Source organism: Lissotriton helveticus, chromosome 3_1 (genome assembly GCF_964261635.1).
Source record: "Lissotriton helveticus chromosome 3_1, aLisHel1.1, whole genome shotgun sequence".
Classification (NCBI taxonomy): domain Eukaryota; kingdom Metazoa; phylum Chordata; class Amphibia; order Caudata; family Salamandridae; genus Lissotriton; species Lissotriton helveticus.
Window position 1 is genome coordinate 1001470933 of NC_136061.1, and position 19064 is coordinate 1001489996.

The following is a 19064-nucleotide window of genomic DNA, read 5'->3' on the forward strand; positions in this document are numbered from 1 at the left end:
ATTTTGAGTTGCACTCAGGTTACCTGTTAGTAAAATACATAGGCAAGCTTCCCCCTTTTCTAATAAGTGTAAAAATGTTGTGTAAAATTAATATTACAAACGTTTTTAGTAATTTATTGCAAGGTTATATGAGAGGATTACGTCCAAGCAAGTTGCTTATTTGATAAACATTGCTCCATCAAATCAGAAGTGCTATCTTGACACATTGCTTAACACAGCACCCTCCCTCGCCCCCCTCCCAGCCCCCCCCAGTCAGCCCCCACCTCCCCAGTCCTGCAGCCGCACCCGTCACTCTGACCTAAAGGCGGCACTGCACTCCACCCCACTCAATACCACTTCACTCACTACACCTCCACTCCGCTCAATGCCACTCAACTCTTAGCCACTCCCCTTATAGCCACTTCACGCCACTACAACAAAGCCAAAAGATAATGTTACAAGGGCTAGACCTATTGGCTTTGCCAATGCTTGTTCTTCAGCCAACTCTGCCATTCTCAAAGAACACAAGCGTGCTCTTTATACAATGGTTCGACTGAAAGCTCTCTGAAGCACTCTGCCCGGCTTCAGCCTCACGTGACGTGTGCATCATCACAACAAGCAACGAATCCCTGGGAAGCAGGGCAGCAGCGATCTGTTCTAAAGCAGTATGCGTCCCTCCTTGACAGCAAGGGAGTTTAGTGACTGGCACGTGCCCAATCCCCGCCCTTTTCTGGTGACGTCAGGGCTGTCACCACTGGCAGGCGCCTGACCCGGTTTGCCCCGCCCCTTCTACGGGTCATGAGGCATCACACTCCATTGTGATTGGATGACAGCCCCAATGGGCGGGGTCTGTCCCTGCGATCCATTTCCCTTCTGCTCCAGTGCGGGAGATAGTGTCAGTATACCGCTGGGATCGAGTCGTACGACCTACCTGCATTAAAGTAGCGACTTGGTACAGAACTGAGTGCCTGTTACATAGATAATACCGAGAATCATCTACCGCAGTTAAATATGATGTCGCTCGAGCACCCGCTGGTCCAGCCCACTCAACAGGTAAGGGGGTGTGACCTTGGACCTGAGACTCATCCCCGCCCGAGGGCGGGTGGCTTAAGAAGGGTTGGGGAACGTCCTAAATTCTAGATAAATTATACCATCCTCGGGTAAAAGATTATCACCCCTTAATCCGTCCCCTTTTCCCAGACCAGAGTGCGCGTGACTTGCTTTTTCACTTCCGCTTGCGCACTTCAGGCTAAGGAACTTTTTTTAGCCCCATTTTTCGTGAGGGACCGGTGATCAGTCACGAAGACTCTCCTACCCTACCCCCGACATTATAAGACGTGCCCTGTACCTCACCCCTCTCTTTTCTGGTCGATCCTGCTGAGTAACCTGGGGCTGGACGGCCATGCGTGTAGTCCTACTGTCCGCGGTCTGTCGAGTCATCCCCGCATTTGGAGGGCCCGAGATTCTCGTTACTTTGGACTTTACCTGACAAATGAGTAGTTGTATTTGTAATCGATCTGAATGTGTATTTTTATTTATTTGTTTAATGCATTTTTATAAAGCGCGGACTTTACCCGAAGGTGTCAGAGCACTTTGTATCACATCCTATAATTGTTTAGTATTTGCTTTAAAGACAACCACTCATCGGAATCACGAGGAGTGTATGAATGTCGTATGTCACGCAACAGTATAATCTTAGACAATAATTCATATGTACAGTGGATGCAGAATAGGGTATAACCAAGAATTCGATTGGTTTGATCTTTACATAGACATCACCTAGAGATGAGAGCTCGGTGAGCTGTCGGCAGCGCTCTGTCTAACTCTTTGCATTTGCCCAGAGGCTTATAAAGAAGTTGCACGTGCAAAACAGGTTGGATTTCATCATTCCATTCATGGGTTGACCACTGAGACCTTGCCCCCAGGCTTTTGTAGAGATTTTCGATTTCTATCATTCGTACTTCGTATTTTGTTAATCTGAGATAGAAGTGGACGCCGTCCAGGTTTATGAACTCATGTCTAAAATGTGCCAACTTGAGTGCTGTTCGATCACTTGTGTGCTTTATTAACCCATTGTGCTTTTTGTGTAGTAAAGGTTGCATGTGTTTTATTTCCTGAAGCTTTGCTATGCCTTTCAGTCATCGAGTCATAACGTCGAGACTGTTTCTTATAATTGATGATGCGGCTTGGTATAATCTCAAGGTACCTTCATCCCAGATGGATTCAATGCTATGCAATGTGCCGCCAACCTAAGTTTCAATAAAAATAATGTTAAATGTTGTAAGTGATATGAACTGGTATTCTCACATGTATTGTATTATAGCAATTTTATTGTCCTTACAAACAATATGTGGGGTGCTGAACTCTTATCAATGTTGATAGTGCCCTAAACCATATTTATTTCTATAACAAAAGCCTAGCTAAGAAAGCAGCAGAGCACTGTAGTTGGGTATTGGATTCTTACTGCATTGTGATGTAGTGTTGTGCCTTCAGCTGTTTCCTGAATTGGACCATTGTTGGGGTGGACCTGTGTAGGTGGAAATGTGTTCTCTTTTTCTCGAGCCTTTGTCAGAAGTGTTTCTATATTGTATATATGTGTATGTATATATATATATATATATATATATATATATATATATATATATACAGCACCATGCAATCCTTTTTACTTGAAGGAAAGCCGATCCCCAATTTTTTACGAAGCAAGCTTTATTAGGTCGAGCTGCCCTAGCATTCAATGCGAAAGCATTGAATGCTGTCAGCAAGACAACTAATGTTACCCGTATTTGGGAATGTGGACACGAGAGGGTGCACGAGCGCAGATTTGCCCAGATTTGACCTCGTGAGCGCGCACGGCGCCGTGCCCCTCTCGTGCCTTACATTCCCGTGCGCACACATCCAGCCCCCACACCCCTGCACACAGGCAGGCACACACACAGGTACAACACACTCAGGCACATACAAGCGCACCCGCCCCCCCCCCCGCCGCCGCCCCCGCTTGCATACACACACAAACGCGCACACACACACTCCCAACCCCGCTCACTGGGCACACGCAGGGCTTCCATCACTGGGGGGGGGCGGGCACCGTCAATGTGCCCCCTGGCCCCCCTCACCGCTGTTGCTGGGGATCGGGCTCCTCTCTGCGGCAGTTTCGTCTCGTCGCGGCACCAGGGGGCAGGACTTCACTTCCGGGGCTCCCTCCAGCACCTGGGAGCCCCGCAACACTGTGGCTGTTTTGCTGTTGGCAGCCCCGGGACTCTCCTCAACTCATGGGAGCCCCGGCTTGCGGAGAGGCCATCAGTCGGCCGGCTTCACTTCTTCCTCGGCGGCGGCGGCGGGCGGGACTTCCTGCCGGATTGCCTGACTTCCGGTTTTCACGGAGCAGGGCTGCGGCAGTGATTTCTTTCGGGGGCAAGAGGGGTAGGCACCCTCGTTTCCAGTGCTTAGGAAAAAAGTACAGTTACTACCCAAACTTAGAGAAGGGCAGAACTAAGAGACCAGGATGGAGGCTTTTGCTGCACAGTCTTGTTTATTATGAGCTTCATTGGACGCCGGTCTCATTTTTTTGCCTGTTGGTTTGTGAGCGCTGTATATAGAATGGGCGTAGTAAATAGACCTGGGCGAAGTAGCATGTGCTGAATCATGAATGTATATATGACCCCCACCCAGACGCAACCCCCCCCCCCCGCGGCTCTTGAGCTATCGAAGGCCTCGTGAGAATGCTCTAACATTAAAATGCTGGAGCAACTTGAATTTTACATTGAAATGCCTTAAGATGCATAAGTGAATTTAACTGCGAACAATTGACTGTACGATAAACGAAATTATTTGATTTTTCTATTTTCGAGTTGTTGAGACCAACCGAGGTATGGGTGAAAGTTTTTCATATGGTGTTTGCAGCCATTAGAATTGGCAACTACGTTTTTTTTTTTTTTTTTGCATAAGTGTTCAACTTGTCGTCTATTTAACATTGGCTTTTAGCTGGCGGTAACAGCAGCAGCACGCATGATAGATAGTCTGATGCGCAAAAACAGGAACAAAGTAGCGTTTCTGCACTTTTTCGTTCCTGTTTACACTGGTTTGTAGATTGGACAAAAACAACACTAGAGAGCCCACTGCAAAGGTGGCATGCGAAATTGCGTGTTTACACACCGTCACACTTGTAGGGTCTGAGTGATCTGTTCGTATTTCGATATCCTGCTACCATTCTGTAGGTTCCCAAGTTATGTGATGAGTTATGCAAATGCCGATCTGACGCTGGTGCACTTTTGAAGTCTAGGAAGACGTGTTCTGTGGAGGATAGAGACGAAACAATGATTTCAAAACTGTGTTTTCGCAACATCCAACAAGGCTCGCCAGTCCGCAGCAGGGAGTGTTGTTGAGTCTCCTTCCAGTGAGTTTCCGAGAAAATAACTCATCAGGTGCTTCCTTGGTAAAGGTATCAGTAAGGGTGCATGAAGGACTTTACTTTGTATTACAGTCTTAAGTCTTGCAGAATCCCTAACAGTAATTACCTCCGCGCGCTTCTCCTTTCACGTTATAACAACGCATAACCCATTCAATATGGGGTACTACGAGGTTGGGCAACCCCCAAATCCTCCACTTTTTAGGTCTAGTCAGACAAGACCTTTTGATTTTACTAAAATTATATGTATAATGTCTTTTTATTTCAGCAGCCCTCTATATCTATTGCTCTGTTATTGTAATTCACCTTTCTTACGACCTCCACAGCATACATCTTGGGGCAGTGGAGGGATATTAGCATAATTAAATCGAAAAAGAGGGACCTGCGGGATATATAACTTGGGTGCCATCTTGTATTGGTTGTGATTGTTGTTTAACCTAAAGGGAGTTGGAGGAAGTTGCTTTACGTAAAACCGTGCTGATGTTTTTACCAGGCCAACATCATCGCCATAGTGAAATGGACTTCCTTATTTACCTTACAAGAATAACGTGGTGGGAAAGGGGGTTAAGATAGTGCCCATATTTTAATAGCAGTCTGTGACCAAAGGATTCATTTGGGGCATGGATAAAGTGCGTGTCCGTGCTACTAATAGGATGAGTTGGTTTTTAGAACCAAGACCGGACTGTTAAAGATCTACACTTAGCGCTCGAGCAAGTTAGAAATCTGTCAGCCGTCAGTGATTAGGTTTCTCTCCATATATGTTCTTTCAATTTTGAAACCTAATATGTGCAATGGGCTCATTATTCACCGTTCCTTATGACCTCAGTAATGTCACTTTTAATCCTGTCAAGAAATCAGTACCAACTTTGTTTGCATAGGGACTGGTGCTTTAGTGTTGCCATTTCTGGCAAAGAACAGGATTCTCTGTCACCCTATTTCGGCGGTGCTCATTTTAATAAACACAGATGGGTGAAATACTGCATCTTTCCTGCGTTTCGAACCTGTGACCTGCAAATTACAAGCCTTAGCCATACACACTCAATCAGTGAGGTGACTGTACGGCATAACAAAGTGACTGATTCTGTGCAACACTGACAATAGGAGCTGAGCTGGCTTTGCAGGACACTGGGTAAAAGAGTGATTTGGAAAGTATGGAATAAAAGCCATTGTTATTTGTAATATCAATACATCAAAGTCACGTAAATACAATACATATTGCATTACAAATGCTATAGGTGTCACATTTGCAAAAGTTAAAACTATTGGCATTTTAAATGACAAAGCTATTAATTTTGCTATTTTCAAAACCAACACATAAATAATAAAATTGTCATTTACAATACCAATAGCTCTAACTTTCCTAATGCGAGACCTATTGCATTGCAAATGCTTGTTCACAAAGCTATGGCAAACAATCCCGACGCGTTTTGGAACACACAGGTTCCTTGGTCAAAATTGGGGCTCGGCGTTTTCCTTTAAGTAAAAAGGATTGCATGGTGCTGGATTTTGGAAAGGTTCGCGACCTTGCCCGTAGCCCGCCGCCATCAAGAGGCAGAGGAATATCGCGGTAAAGTGGTTTGGACAATGTGTGTGTATGTATGTATGTGTATATATATATATATATATATATATATATATATATATATATATATTCAAACGATCCTTCTTTACAGCATACAAAGTAGGCACCGACTCCGTGGGATGATATTCAAGGATTATCGTTTATTCCAATCTGAGCTAGACGCGTTTCGACGGTCACAGCCGCCTTGGTCACTACATCTACCTCCACCCAGTTATGTGATCATTATATAGTGATGTTAATCATACCATGTGACACAAAGAAAAGAAGTTCGTGAAAAATAAAAAAATGAAGATAGTTCCATTGTTGTCACGGTAACTCTTATGTCGGTGATGAACATAGTAAAGTTTTAACCACAAAAGTTCAAGTCATTTAAAAATTGTATTGGGTAATTACATTCACTCTGTGGCAGAAAAACTGCATTATTTTCACAACACATTCTGCATTAATCTATGTTGTTTGTGTTTGTGCTGTGTTTGTGTTACAGCCTCCTTTCACGCTATCTGTGTTTCATTGGCTTTTCCTGCGCCTGTCAGTCAATTAGTGTGATGGAAAGGGAAAAGATATTTACTCGTCAGTATATATATATATATGTATATTAGCACTCGAACACGCAGCAAACACCACGCTATGACGACACCATGTGCTGGCCCAATAGTTTATTAAAGTCAGCTGGGCTGACTTTAATAAGCTATTTGGCCAGAACATGGTGTCGTCATAGCGAGGTGTTTGCTGCGTGTTTGAGTGCTAATGTGCAGGACCTGACTACGGAGGTCTTTCCAGGACGACACATCCGCTGATAAGGCAGGCAACGGCGTTCCCGTGGTGAGTAGTTGGGATATATATGTATATATATGTGTACACAACATGAATTATATCAATTTAATACTGGTAAGACTGCCATAAAGAGTAGAGTTAGAATCTCCCGTGTTGTGGTTGGATTTAGGGTAGATATTTTTTATTATGTGTATGAAGTGTGTGATATATATTTAGAGACCTGTGGTCATATTACACAAGGTGCCCCGCTTTGCGCGTCCCCAGGGCACTTAGATATTACAGAAGCGTTTGCAGCCCCTTCTGTAATATCAATAGCATTGGCGCACATAAAGCGCCAGCGCTATCTCCAGAGAGCGTTCCCTCATTTGCATGGCGGCGTGTGTAATATTTGGCGCCTTTCCCGCGCTGTGCACTGCGCGAGGATGCCTCGTGGTTATGCATTGTTTGAACAAGGTTCCACGATCAGGCTATGAACGATGCGTGCCAGTATTCTGCGAACGTTATTCAGTTGGCAGAGATCCTGGTACATAGCAGGAGCGTTCGGTCGTGGGTGCAACAGCATATTAATAAATCTTTAAATCTTTAAGCAACTTACTGAATGGCCTGTTGTCTCTTCATTATACCACAATTGGCGACGATCTTGAAGCCCATGTGTCCAGCACCCACCGACCAATTCTTTCACACCTGCCCGTTCCTGCCTCTCTGCTAGTGTTTGCTGCTCTCTGCCTCCTATTTTGTTTCGTCACTGTATTTGTAATTACCACAATGGTGAAAAACCTCTTAAAAGACTAATCAATTGCTCCCTTTAGTCACTGGTTCAATCCCCAATGGTTCACTCAGACTTCCATCCTTTTGAGGGCAAGAAAATGTTAGTCTTTAGTGGGTGTAAAACTGGCACAAGTTATTTAGGAGTTACAAATCTGGACATCTCTGAGAACACGTTCCTTATCAGGTGTGGCCAGAGAGGCCAAAGCGATGCCAGATGTTCAAGATAACCATTGACAAATGTAAGCGATTGCCGATTGTAAATGTGTGTGTCACTGTCTTAAACATCTGCAGTTATTCGCTCTATGTTCACGATTCATGTACACTTTGCCTTTTTGTTTTCTCACAACAACACACTTTGCCTTTTTTAAGTTAAAGCAGATTGTATTTTGTAATTTTATTACAAGTCCGGATGCTACCATTAAACATTATTATTTTAATGCCACTCCCAACAGCACTTGAAGGAACTTTACATCATAAAATAAACATTCTACAACAGAACATCCATAACATACAAGTCCATGCACAGTAGAATCTGCTTCTTTTAAATGCTGCTCCTCGCAGATAAGCAGGGCCGGCTTTAGGGGAGTGTGAATGGTGTGGCCGCACTGGGGTCTGACCCGGGGGCGGGGGGGGCGCTGACCTCTGGGGAGGAGGGGGTGCTTTATTTAGCAGTAGTTCAATTTAAAATCACCTGCTTCAGAGTTCCTTGTCTGTCCAGCTTTCAGGCAGCAATAAAAATGTCAATATAACACTTGTGGTTAATGTTCCTGCCAGAGAGAGCAATCCGAGTTTAGTCTATTAGTACTTTTGACTCTCCATAAAGTAGCGCAGATGGTTAGTATGCCTGCTCTAAATAATGCATACCGTGCATATCACAGATCCCTATTTTATGTGGAGAGGTGAGTTGATTACTGCTTTAGTCCTCGGAGTAGCCGTGCGCTATAGAAGCACCCCCCATAACATAACATAGTCACAGAGATCCTTTTGTTACCACAGTTCCTAAGAAACACCCATAATATAGAAAAGTGACCGTTAAGAACTGTCATCAAAGAGCAGCATGCAAGCTGCATAAAATAGGTTAGGACGTTATGTTTTTTTCCCTAGAATGTTATTACCTATTCCTAATCTTGCTAAAAGGGGTTCGTTTGGATAGATATTAATTCTTATTAAAAAAGCCAGTCTTTACTAGTGCTTTAAAACAAATAAAATGTATGTGAGAGGAGGGCTATGAAGAGATGATGGGCACATTTGCCCCGTAGTAGTGAGGAAATCCGAGGAGGAGGTCATCATGGGGTGGAGGCGGGGGTGCAAAAAATGATGTCGCACAGGGCGCCACCAGCGCTAAAGTACCTTTCTATTACTATTAGTAACTGTTTCCAATTTACGGAAGCACCTTTATGTTTTTTTATATAATGTGTTCGTAATCTTTCTTTTAGTTTACACGTTCCTCTCAAGTGCGTCTCTTCAATGTGGTTGTTTATGATCTTAACATTTAGCATTCAGCCTGTAGTGGTGCCTGTAGTAAGTTATCTCCGAAGTGTGGCATACTTCTCGGAGCGGCTTTGCTTCCACCCCTTGACATACAAACCCTTATAGGGCTTATTTTAACTCTGCATCTCTCCATTTTTTATTAACATGTCAGATCAGGAGAGAGAGAGCCCTGAGATTTCGTAGGGGAAGATTAATGAAGTGCTGATTAATAAACTGATACAGCATGAAATGCGTACTTGGGTACGCAAAACCATGGATCAGGTTATGGTTAAGAGGATTCCTAAATAGTCAGATAATGATAATTGGTCCATTCCGGAGGTAGACTCCAATTACGGGGACAAATCTAAGCACCTTGAGCAAAGATCCATACCCCTTAAGATAATGGAAGGTCCAAGCACTTCTAAAAAGATTAGAGGTCAAAGCCCCTCAAAAAGAATGGGAGGTCCAAGCATCTCAAGTGCTGTTGTCCTACGTAGCACAAACTTGAGAGGTCAATCAACAAGAGGAGAGATAGGGTTATAGGGCACTCTTAGACCCCAGTCAGTTATCAGATAAACAAAAGAAGAGTGTCCCTGAGAGAAGCGTTGTAGCACGTAAGATTCGAGGCCAGTTGTAAGTGGTCAGGTACACAGACCAATTTCACGAAAAAATACAAGATTTTTTCAAGAAACCCTCACTCACCCTAGTGATGACATGCTTCATCATCGGGTCCACCGGGAGAGATCGAATACCTCCCCGGTGTGCTGCGACGCCAGGAGACTGCGGAGCAGGTTCTTGTGAGGGTAAAGTGTGAAAAAAGTTAAGTGAATTTAAAAATGTCCAAGGTTGTACCAAAAAATCATTTATTGGCTGGTCAACCTGACATATTAAAAATTAACTATGTGTAGGGAGAACTAACCAAATAGAATATACTGGTGTTTCCCTATTAAAAGGAGGTCAACATGTTTCTGCCCGTGGTATGTGTGACTTTACAGGGCTTTCTTCAGGACCAGTTTGTGAGTGTCACCTTAACAGGTGTGGGCGCGCTAAGGCCCACCCTGCCAAAGGCGGTGAAAGTTAAAAATAGCACTATGTATAAAAAAGGTGCATTAAAAGAAACAAACTAATAAGTCTGGGGAATTACCTCTGTTACGAGGAACCTAGAAGTTTGTACAAGAAGTGAACCACGCCCCATAGAACTCAGGAGGGGGGTGGGAGCGACAATGGCACACCGCCCGCAACGCTCTGCACCCTCTCGGTACCTAGCTGTTCCCTCGCTGGATCGTTCGTAACAGAGGTAATTCCCCAGACTTATTAGTTTGTTTCTTTTAATGCACCTTTTTTATACATAGTGCTATTTTTAACTTTCACCGCCTTTGGCAGGGTGGGCCTTAGCGCGCCCACACCTGTTAAGGTGACACTCACAAACTGGTCCTGAAGAAAGCCCTGTAAAGTCACACATACCACGGGCAGAAACATGTTGACCTCCTTTTAATAGGGAAACACCAGTATATTCTATTTGGTTAGTTCTCCCTACACATAGTTAATTTTTAATATGTCAGGTTGACCAGCCAATAAATGATTTTTTGGTACAACCTTGGACATTTTTAAATTCACTTAACTTTTTTCACACTTTACCCTCACAAGAACCTGCTCCGCAGTCTCCTGGCGTCGCAGCACACCGGGAAGGTATTCGATCTCTCCCGGTGGACCCGATGATGAAGCATGTCACCACTAGGGTGAGTGAGGGTTTCTTGAAAAAATCTTGTATTTTTTCGTGAAATTGGTCTGTGTACCTGACCACTTACAACTGGCCTCGAATCTTACGTGCTACAAACTTGAGAGGTGCCTGAAGCCTCACAATGGAATAAAGTGCCCTTAGTGGCTCCCAAGATACTGATTTGGGAGAAGAGGAACACCACAGCGAAGTTCCCTCGGACGAGTATGTGTTAGATCTTAAGCAGTGGACCTTGATGGAGACAATCTCTTTTTAAAGGATGAAACCCCTTCTGCCTCCAAGGGTATAGTAAAAGATCCTTTACTAGAGGAAACTTTTTTGCCGCTCAATATTAAGCACCCCAGGGGCGCCGAGTGGAGGCCCCTGGACCATGTAGGCAAGTTCATTAAACAATGGATCAGAAACCCTCTTGAAAAAGGAAGCCCGGAACATCCTAAAGACAGAATGCTCAAGGCCTGTTCTCTATGAGAAGGTGTACCTTACCCCAAACCTAGATCCAGAGCTTATCACTTTCCTCTTTAAGTTGGGTAGGGACCCTAGGAAGGAGCTTGAGAGATCTCTTAAATCATGCCAGGACTGCCTCCTTGACGTGGTCTGACCCCTGGCAAGGATTGTTGACATGGCTGAAGAGGCTCAGGTCAATAAACTCCCATTGGCTACAGACCTCCTCAGGGGATGGAGCCAAAGGGCCATTGTTCTTCTGGGAAATGCAAACCCTGGTCTCAATGCCAAGAGGCGTATGGTAGTGCTCATGAAGATACATTCCAAACTTGGAGATCTAGCGGTGAGAGAAGCTTCCGAGAACCCCAAGGGTCCTCTCTTTGACGAAGCTATGATCAAAACTCTAGGCAGGTATGTAGCAACCTTTGCTGCCCTCGAGAAGGCCCAATCCAATATGCGCAGAATTTTCTGCCCAGGTGTTTTTTGGACTGGCATGAAGAATGGGACTTTCTGCCGGCCAGGGCTCCCAGAGGTCCCACTTCTCAAACTACAGACAAAGAGAGTTTGGTATAGGCTACAACGTTGGAGCAACCGGAGCTTCTACCCCCAGAGGGGATGCTTCCATCACCCAAGAGGGAACATGTCACGCGGATAAGTCTCAGCCGCGTCCCAGGGTGAGTACAACGATATCTTCTCCTCCTTTCCTGGGAAGAGTGGGAGGTCAAGAACAAAGGGAAGGGACTAGAGGCTATTTCCCACTTTAGGAGGAGAGGGGAGGTCCAACATAGGAGGTGCCTCGACAAAAGCAATATACAAAAGAGTTCTATGTTGTTCCTCTCTTAATAAAGTAGCTGCTTGGAGAAGCCAAGTGATAGGATCCCACTCTTCCCTACATAGGGTAGTAGTTGGGATCCTTTTGTTGGATCATAATGCCCTCACACACCCTTTCAGTTGTCATGCTTCATCATCTGGGCTGGGAGTGGGAGATCGTCACAGACTTTTTACCCAGGCCTGGGAAACAATTGCGCAGGATCCTTGGGTCTTAGAAACTGTCCAGGGATTCAGAATATATCTTTGCAGAAATTCTTTCAAGCTGTTCCCCTAAAGCATCTAAGTTTGACCACATTCCTGCAGGAAGTGGTAGAAGAGGGAGTAAATGTATTTTGAGAAGGACGCCACATTAGAAGTCCCTTTAGAGCGCAGGGTTTTTGTAAGTACACTCTTCCTTGTGAAAAAGAAAGACAAGGGGTGGAGGATGCACTGGACATTGGTGGATTATGGTCACACACGGAGAGGCTGCATCACATACATTTTTTGGAGTTGACAACAGGTCTTTATGCTCTTACGAGTTTCAAACATTGCTTGCAGGACAGATCGGTTTTGTTAAAGATGGACAATGTTTTATTGGTAGCATATATAAATCGCGTAGGAGGGACTAGATCCTCAGACTTGCCAGACTTAGCCAAGAAACTTTAGCTATTTTGCTTGGAGCACAAGATCAGTTTGAAAGGAGAATATTTGCTTACCAGTAAAGCAAATGTCTCCAGACTGGATTTCAAGGTTTTCACTGGATTTCAGCGACTAGAAATTTAGCAGGGTCCATTTAAAGGAAGTGTCTCAGATTTGGGGCTCATTGGATTTGGATCTCTTTGCAGGAGGCTAACATTTCAACTGAAGAGGTACTACAGTTGGATGACAGACCTGGGTGCTCTAGCAGTGAAAGTCTTCCTTCAAGCTTGTAAGGGTAGCAACGCCTATGCATTCTCACCCTTTGCAGTGATACAGAGGGTTCTTCAGAAGGTGAGAGAGGAGAGACGCTCACATGTTCTAATAATTCCATTGTGGGGATCACAGGCATGGTTTCCAGTGACCTTTGTGCTAGTTTGCGACTTTCACTTTTTTTTTCCTGCAGAGGAGGGTCTGTTGAAAGATACAGATGGAGAAGAACACCCTCTAGTTCTGACAGAGACTTTGAGCCTTCTTGCATGGAGAATATCAGGAGATGAGTGGGCGTGGTTCTTGATAGCATTTTTGTGAACGAAAAAGTAACTAAGTTCTAGAAAAGAATAAAGGCCCTCATTATAAATTGGACACATGGTAAATACCATTGCCCCAGGGTGATTTACCATATGTGGTAAACCTCCTATTCTGAGTTTTCATCTTGAAAATGCGGCATAACTTGTAGAATTATTTTTTAACACAGAATTCTGTATGTTTTGACTTTTGTTTAGGCTTTTCACTCCAACACATTTGCAGCTTTTTTGATAAATTTTGGCAGCATTGACTTTCTTGATTCTATGGCCCTCAGTATAAGTGGCCCAGTAATTGTTATGATATTTATCATAACTGATAAAATTCTACTCCACCAAGTTGAAATGTATTGGGTGCAATAAATATCATGAGTTTTGGAGAATAACATGTGGTTATTGGTGCTTATTGCACCAAAATCTGCATGTTCTGGTAAACGCTCGACATTTGCCCCCAAAAAATATCGACACTCTTGACCTCACAATATTTATCTCAAGAGTTATAATTGCGATATGTGCAGAAAGAGAAGTTATCGCACATATTGCAATTAGCTGAGCTGCTCCTAATTAAAGCCTAGAATAATTCCACAACCCATAATTTGGATCCCTGTGGAAATTTGTGTGTGTACAGGGCTCAGAATGTAGCCTTTATCTTGTAATGAGGGCCAGTGTTTAATGGTTGTATCTTGAAGGTATGCGAGCCACTGAAAGCTCGAGCCAGGCTTCAGCCTGAAACCTGGCTCTGGTTCAGTCTGAGGTCCTATTGGAACCTCGAGCCCATTACAAGCCAAGCTTTTATGTGGCTATTCCGAGGGTGTGGCATTGCACCATCGATGCAGAATGTGGAACTCGGGAATCAGGTTAGTCTCAACATCCTCTGATTCTGGGCACATCACTTAATCTCCCCATACCTGTAAAATACGAATGTGACCTTGTGTAATGTAACTGGTGCTCACCTAAAGCGCTCCAATACATTTGAGTTGAGTACATGCTATATATAAACGGCAGAAAATGCAAAGAGGGGGAAAAACAAAGCGTTTACATAAAAAAGGAAGGACAAATAGATTCCCATGTAGTGTCTAATTTGTAGAAAGTCAAACCAGAAAGCCTGGATAAATCGTGGCTTCCTTGCTAACATTGTGCGATAGTAGGCAAATATTTTTATTTCACCAATACTTCTTTTTCTTCAGAATCGCATATTAAAGCACCTTCAACTATGTGAGTTCAGAATACCAATTGTACAAGAACCTATTGCGATTTAATAGAGTATATTATTGCTCTAGAATAGTCTCGGCTGCACAGAGTTTACATAACAACTGTTTTGCCTCTTAGTTCTTCACTGGTTCGTGTTTAAAAACTATCACTTTTAATAAGTACTTCTCCGTCCAGTGCTATATCGTGATGTATTAATGTCAAAGCTTCCACATGTTAAAGAAATACACTTGTTTGAAGACCCTTTCTCGCATTTTACGTGATATTTTGATGTATGATTTACATAGCAAACAGATTCAGGCCTTGGCTTGTGACCCTTGGTTCGACCCTGGCTCAGCTCTCCATGTTAATTAGTTGGCTCCTCTATGTCTAGTTGTATCCCAGCATGTAGTAGTTTTTGAAGTGGCGCCTTGGTCTTGCTGCAGCAGGACCGGCATCTTTGCAAGGAATTGCTTCCCCATTGCGTGAGAAGGCCAGTCACGCCCCCTCCTTCCTGGCACCCGTAGCTGCTTGTGCAATGTTTCCTGGGCAGCCAGCCAGGCTCCTGCTTCCTGCCAAGAGCGAGCGCTCCAACATACGAATGTAAACACTTACAGAACGCGTGGAGGTCAGAATGCAAGGTCGTTGTTAGAAACATGGCTCACTTCATACGAGCCTTTTAGCATGTCGCGAGCTGACATGAAAGGAGCATGTTTGACTGAGACTGTCGAACAAAAATGTTTAAAACACAAATTTGGGGTTTCTGAAAACGGTGTAACACCTACGCATGGTGTGGACAATGCAGCATCCTCAGTCAACACTTTGATTAATCACCTCATCGTCAGGTTGAGGATGTAAATAAAGCACACTACGTTCTGTTTTTTTATGTTCCCAGAAAATATGGAAACCGGGCATTTAATACAATGCATTTTAACCAATTGTTCATAAGACAATATATCCGAGGGCAAAGAAACAGCCCGGATTAATTATACAAGGACAACGAGACAGCCAGCAACTTTATTCCCCATGATATGAAAGCCATAGCATAGCGCCTTGAAACAAATGGACCTTCTCTAGGAAAAAAGTGTATGATCTCTGTGGACTCTTCAGAATCTCTGCACTGAGAAGGGATTTTTTGCTAGTCTGCCTAAGCCCAAGAAGTGTAACTGGATGTATTGCAAGCTTTAGAGGAATAAACTATGTGCCTTAATGAACGATTCTGTCGAAGAGGTGTGGCGCCGCGGCCAGGGCGACTGACGCTGGAATCTGGGGACCACGGTTCGATCCCCGGCTCCGGCGGCAGGTCAGCCCAGCACCATGTGACTCTGGGCAATAGCTCGCTTAATCTTCCCGACGGCCCCCCAGCGCCTAGAGACCCTTACGGGTGATTGTGCGCTTTACAAATGTGGACTTTACTTTTTACTTTACTCTGCACTCCGGTTGACATGTTCAACCTCCGGCCTAGTGACCTTTCACTTATTTAACAGACACAATAGCATTTCAGTTAACTGACGGGCAGGTGTGGTCTGCCCTTTGCTCGGAGGCAGTCTCTGTTTGGAAGTTTCCTATTGGCAGTTAGTGAACAAGCGGTGCAGGATTGTGGATGTTTAGTTTGCACGGAGGTTGGCCCATATATTTGCAATGTGTAGGCTTTCTTCTTTGGTACTTGTTCAGCTGCTAGGTAAGTGATAGCGTGTGACCAACATATTTTCAGAAAAGCAACTTCCAGATAAGATAAGTCTTTTAATGAAGTGTAACATTTGGAAAATACAAATACATTGTCTCCTTGCCATAGAGTTAAAATTTTCGTGAACTTGAAGGGCGAGAATGTAGTAGCATTTGAAGGAATGTTTTTACACACCTCTGGTTAAAAACCTGATGTGTTAGTGATTATGATTTGAAGAGAAGGGTTTTCATAATCTCTTCTTGTCAAATGGACCCCCAGCGTATTTCCTTGGAGCCTACCCACGGCGTTGACGAATGCCAAGGATGCCTAGTTTTGATTCCACCTCATGCCGCTTTCTTCCAGCACCCCACACTTTCTCTTTATCTCTCTCTTGCAGGTTCTGGTTGATCACTGCTTTGACCCCTTTTCACTGTTTTCATATCTTCCTCTTCTTCCACCTTTCTCCATGTTCTGCCTTTCTTTTACCTTCCTCTGGGTAAAATGACTGGTGATGAAAATTACGTCTCAAGCTGAGCAGCTGCAATGTTAAGACGCCCTTACTGTCAGTAGCTGGTAGTTGCTTTCTCTAGGCACAGTTCTTAGTGGGGACCATCTGTCCGAACTCCAAACTGCACACTTTATTTTGTGGAAAGTTACTTAATGTTTTGGAAGGTACAATAGGTAAGAACAGGTTATGGGACTAAATAACCCTTCAGCACAAATTAAAGAGTCACCAGGAGTCTTTATTTACATTGATAAGTAGACACATGAGCAAATGGTAGCATGGAGTTAACAAGCACTATTAGTTAAAGCACACTGTAGCATTCATCTGCAAATACCAACACAGCAATGGTTGTGCAATATACACCTCGCACCCTATTGAAGCATTCTGATTTTGGCAATTGGGGTTTTTTATGTAATGTTGGCACTGCCATTGTGCTGTGGTTATTTTTATCCTATCCTGACCCAGATTCTTCACTCTGATTAGTATTTCTTAAAAGAGAAAGTTAATATTTGATATTATTAGGGTTCTGCGACCACATGTTCCCATGTGTGTTAGGCAATTTCTTTATAAACTCCAAAACACTTTATTTCATGAACTATTCTAGATATTCGAGCGTTTTTGGCATACATCCCTTTCTGTGTGCTTTGTGGTTAACAATTTTAGATCGGTTGCTACCTTTGTTCATTTAAGGGAATCTTGACCAGGGCTGGACCTTAGGACATCTTTTCAATACTGATCCCTTCTTACCCAAAACTGTGTTTGGTGCCGTTCTCCCCACAGATTTTTTTTTAATTGGTTAAAACAATCCATTTTACAGCATCATTAATATGCTATATATGGTGACAGTTCCCAATAGCACGATATTGAATACTCAAATTCTTCCAGTGTAACATTCCTCTATATCAGCAACTGATACATATGCTGAAGAAAACATGGTGTGCTTTTCCTTCAGGCCGTCTTTCAAGGCAAGCAGCTCTCTGTTACCAATCTTGGGACCTGTGACTTGCTCCATGAGCATGGAGAAGGCTGACCTATTTTCTTTAAACGGCTGTGTGTATGTGTTCACCGCCCTGATCATAATAACAAAGTGGAGCAGTGTACAGAGGGCGGGGAAGAGGAGGAGTTAAAGAGGGTGAAACAAGTTCATCTTACTTGCAGGTAACTTGTTTAGAGTTCATAGCATCGAATGCGTACTTTCCGTAGGCCAGAAATTTCAAACCTGTGATCCAGGGATCCCCTGTGGGTCTGCAACGCCTACTCATGGGGTCCGTGACTGCTTAGAAAATTAAATACTGTTAACACATTAATAAATTGTACATAATTAAATGAGCAAAATGTAAAAAAATGATTTTTAAATGTTCTGCAAACGTGAAGGAATTTGAAATTAGAGGTTAAAAATTTAGTTTATATTCTGATATTGACTCATGGGAGCAGCCCAGTGCATTTGTGAATTAAATAAAATATATAATTTTTGTATTTGTTTGATAAAGTCAATAACTTCTAGCAATGACTCAGTGAAGGCCCCTAGATTCCAGTAACGCTTTAAATAAGGAAAATTTCAAATTTTATAAATTAACCTACCTTAATATTACTGGTGTTGATAGCTTATTGATAACAATGGAGTCTCGGACCGTGTCCGTTAAATGTATTCTTACCTACTGACCAGATTATATGCAGAATTTCCCCCCAACTGTTTTATGAACTAATCCCCCCCCCCCCCCGAGCCCCCTATCTTAATTGACCATGCAAAAATCTTAATAGTCAGTGACTTTCATTACTGGCCTACTGATGACAATGGTGGTCAGAAATCATTAGACCTTATAGACCACCTTAGTAGCCTTAACTGAGAACAGCATGTGTTTGTCCCTACCCACAACAGAGCCACACACGCTTGACCAAGTTTGGTCGATTAATTTACAGTTACTTAATCTAATGGTATCACCTTGTGTTTGAACTGATTACTGCCTTATCACTGGCCAGGCTCTCTTCCCCAAAAACACATACCTCACCCTGGACCACATTCAAGAAATCCGTCTCGTGTTGATATAAACACCTGTAATTCTCTTGCAGTCTCCACACCTGACATAAACCACAATATTGATTCCTCTGAAAAGGAGCTATCTGCCTGGGTACTGGCAACAAGTAATGTCCATGCTTCCCTAGGCAAGTCTAAACCAGCCAGAGAGCATGATGCAGTTAAATGGTTTACAGATGATCTAAAGTCAGCCAAGTTTTAATTGCGCAATTGAGAACTACTCCCCCGGAAAGAAAGAATTCTATAAAACCCAACGCAGAGATTACAGAGCTCGCCTCCTGCAAGCAAAGTCCTCCTTTTATATTAAACAAAATTCTTCTCACTACAAATAAATCTAAGGAGATTTTTAAAATTGTATCAGAATTATGTAATCCTGATAGAATCACAATACCCATTTCATCTTCTCAGAACTTCCAAGATAGTATGGCAGCCAGCACATTTGAAAATGTTGCTACACACGAAGATTGAAACCCGCCTGCC

The 19064-nt window shown here is 43.4% G+C and overlaps 1 protein-coding gene across 2 annotated transcripts in view; it reads left to right on the forward strand.

Moving 5' to 3' along the window:
- The first annotated feature begins 838 nt into the window (after positions 1-838).
- The window catches only part of NFE2L2 (NFE2 like bZIP transcription factor 2), a 172370-nt gene continuing 154144 nt past the window's right edge, over positions 839-19064 (forward strand). Inside the window, exon 1 of one of the 2 annotated variants that reach the window (XM_078681515.1) lies at positions 839-1032. In XM_078681515.1, coding sequence (XP_078537641.1) covers positions 991-1032 — 42 coding nt within the window. In that variant the 5' untranslated portion in view covers positions 839-990. The remainder of the gene's footprint in view (positions 1033-19064) is intronic. The other variant, XM_078681514.1, reaches the window with a different exon arrangement.